The sequence below is a fragment of the Poecilia formosa genome, unplaced genomic scaffold (genome assembly GCF_000485575.1).
Source record: "Poecilia formosa unplaced genomic scaffold, Poecilia_formosa-5.1.2 Scaffold145, whole genome shotgun sequence".
In the NCBI taxonomy this organism is placed as follows: domain Eukaryota; kingdom Metazoa; phylum Chordata; class Actinopteri; order Cyprinodontiformes; family Poeciliidae; genus Poecilia; species Poecilia formosa.
The window spans coordinates 147,786-151,158 of record NW_006800084.1 but is presented as its reverse complement, the minus strand read 5'-3'; the positions used below and the strand labels follow the sequence as shown (position 1 = coordinate 151,158).

Below are 3,373 nucleotides of genomic sequence, written 5' to 3'. Positions count from 1 at the left end.
AGTTGTGGAATGATCTTGCAACTAGATATTCCACCAGTAGCTGGAATAGTGGGGTTAAAGCGAAGTGAAAGCAATTGGGAACTACAGCAACTTAGAAACAAATTGTTAGGTCAGTCAAATCAAGAAGTGAGGTCAATGAAAGCTGAGCTGTGTAAATGTGCAAAGGTCTTCAAAGTTCTACAGCGTCAGTGACTACAGACCTCCAAACTTTATGTGGCTGTCAGATTATTTCAAGGTTAATGCACAGAGATCTTCATTGAATAGGTTCATGACTGAGCAACATAATGGATGAATCTGGATTTGCGAGTGTCCAGGAGAACAGCACCTGTCTGACGGAGGTAGAGGAGTTGAGATAATTGTGGCGCTCTTCATCAGGAGTGTGGGCTCAAACCCTTAATTTAAGTGAAAGAAAGAAATCATTAATGCTTCAACATACCAACACATTTGAACAATTTCATGCTCCCAATTTTGCACAGCTTGGGGATGTCCCCTTTGTGCTCCAACATGAATGTTCACAAAAAAAAGCGTCTGACGGGACATTTTTGGGACGAATCTGTGAATCTAGCCACTCTCATCCAACATCAGTGCCTGACCTCATAAATGTGTTTCTGGAAGAACGTTGAAAAAAATCACATCAATATGCTCTTAAACCTCAAAACCTTTAAGCCTTTATACACTCCTGTTTCATAAAATTTAATTCAACCTCCTTCATAATTCATCCTTTCACAGGTGTTTGACGTTAAGATCCCAATGCAGACCCATCACAGAATGATGATATAAGGACAGAGTAATGACCATTTACAGTCAAATCTCAATGTTTGACAAGACTCGCATGTAGTTTCAAAAATCTTTTAATAGCTGTCTCATTTAGGTTAAACAATGTTATAATAGGTTCAAAGAAATCAAAGCTCAATTCTTCATGTCCATCAAGTCCATTCAGCGTTGGAAAACTCCTGTATTTAACAAGAGCGTGGGTCCAAACCACTTGCAGAAGGAGCAGTGTTCTGCCATAAAGAGTCAAAGAGCTCCTTTTTCTTTTCTTTTCAAATGATGGATAACTGAAGTGGTATACATACAGCTACAAAGTAATTACAGTCATCTCTCTGAAGGGCTTACAGTATTCATAAACAAACAACAAATCAAATATCAGTCTAAGTTTATTCTGTACAAACAAGCCAAGCCAAAGCCAAAACCATGAGTTAGTTAGAGTAGGAAAACACATCTTAAGCAATATTTTTTGTTTATAGTGAAGCAGAAGTTATATCCCTACAGTGCACTTTGCTGAAAAGAAATGAAAATCACATAGAGCCAAAATATAGCAAGGATACTCAAGTGGACTACAATAAAATACACAACACTACATATGCAAAACTGAGAGGTTAATTTTAACCAATGCCTAATTTACATTTCTGTAGCACAGATTTCCAGCACATCCACACACCCACGCCAACCCACGCATTCAAACACACACACACACACACACACACACACACACACATGCGGATGCCATATTTGCACCACCGAATCGGAACATTTTGGCTAAAGTTGGACATTTTCATCAAGTGTGGCCATCATTCATTCACTGCAGCTAAGATTCCACAGTAAGTCAGTGTTTAAGCGATTTACAAGGCATTTTTGAAAGTAATTACAGTAAAAATACTTTTTCATAATAAGCAATATGACATGAGAAATGTGTATAAAATAGCTTGATAATAGCAAACAGTAGTAATGCTTCTCCGCTTTTCCAAGAACTCCCCTCCGGCCGCCGTGAGTCGTAATGTCACTTTGTTCCACGAGAGCAAAATAGATATCACAGAGTAAGAAAAAGCTTCCCATACAAATCCAACTGTATAAACATTATACTAAGTTCCTGCTAGGTAAAGTTCCAGAAAGTGGAAAATGAAATGCACTTCTTTTCTCTTTTAGACTGCCTTCGACAATGGTTATTATAAAATGACTCTGCAAGTAAGACTTCCTACTATGAGAGAGCAAAGGCAGGATGTTGTTGGCTGCACACCTTTGGAAAAAGACGAAACAAACATATTCGATCCTAATTTACGTACACATTCTAAAGACAGCTGTAAATGTTCGCATTTCGCGTTTTGTCACATCCGCCCTCGTGCCAGGCTATACCCGAGTGGTCGAGTGGGTGCTGGGCAAGCCTGTGGAGCTGTAGCCAGCGGGAAAGGTGCTGTACGGACTCATGTTGGACAGGCCCATCAGAGAGTTGGGGATCATGGTGATGTTGTTGGGCGTCATCAGGGGGATGTCATCGGGGGAGCGGCGCTGGCTTAGAGAGTAGCTGGGTGAGGCGTGAAGAGGATTGTGGAGGGCTTCACATGGGCTCCTCTGCTGGGACGACAGGGTCTCGTCCACCGTGTTGGTGTGGCTGGCATTGTTGCCTTTGCTCTCGCGCTGGGGGCTGGGCTGCTGGGACGTCTCCTGGCGACTGCGCTTGTCCTTGCGGTAGTACAGGGCGGCAAAGGCCAAGACGTTGAGGAAAAGCAACGACGCTCCCACGGCGATGGTGACGCTGAGCTCTGTGGAGTAATCCCTGGGGTTGGGCATGATCAGGGGGCCCATCTCTCTACCGGCCTCACCGTCACCATGAGACGTGGACACGGGAGGCCGGCCGGTGCTGCCGGACCTCTTGCCGCTGGACTGGGTGGGGTCCAGAGGGGTGACTTTGGTGGTCGTTGAGGAGTAGTGGAAAACGTCGTGGAGGTTGTAGAGATGGGGCACCAGGTGTTTCCAGAAAGCTACTTTTGTGGCTCTGTAGTGGTCGCGGATCCGAGGCTTCAGGCCAATGTGCAAATACAGTTGGTCGTAGGGGTCATACTTGGACCAGGCCACCTCCTCGAAGCGATTGGCCTTGGTGTGGATGAACTTGGTGTCCTGCGGCACTGGCTTGTTAGGATCCCTGTAAATACAACACAGAGAACTTTAGCGCACGATATAAACAGTAGATTCATGATTAGATCAGATTAGATTAGATTTAGGGTCGGAACCTAGATTTTAATGTGTGAAAAATTTTCAGTGCACTTAATCACACTTTTGTTTTCCACGTACAAAAGCCCTGAACTAAAACTTCTGTATATACATCCACAAACAACAGTGGTAGTAGTTGCTTTTCCTGGCCCGATGAAGGTTCATTTTTGCTTCGAAAAAGACTATCGTTCTGTACTTTTTGTGCAAAAAAGGAGTTAGTCAATTACTGAAGTTATTAAAGCCTAAAGTACTACCTCAAAACAAAACACATCATCCCCAACAAAACGTCCTCCAATGCTAATGTCAGTGTCCACATTTCTACAGATGTATTAGACCTATTAGAGCACATGTGTCAAACTCAGGGCCCGGGGGCCACATGTGGCCC

General features: G+C 43.6%; 1 protein-coding gene across 2 annotated transcripts in view; it reads right to left on the bottom strand.

The window, feature by feature from the left end:
- Positions 1-833: 833 nt before the first annotated feature.
- nlgn3b (neuroligin 3b) overlaps positions 834-3,373 on the bottom strand; it is an 18,465-nt gene continuing 15,925 nt past the window's right edge. For both annotated transcript variants that reach the window (XM_016676999.1, XM_016677001.1), the window contains one exon: positions 834-2,920. In XM_016676999.1, coding sequence (XP_016532485.1) covers positions 2,128-2,920 — 793 coding nt within the window. In that variant the 3' untranslated portion in view covers positions 834-2,127. The remainder of the gene's footprint in view (positions 2,921-3,373) is intronic.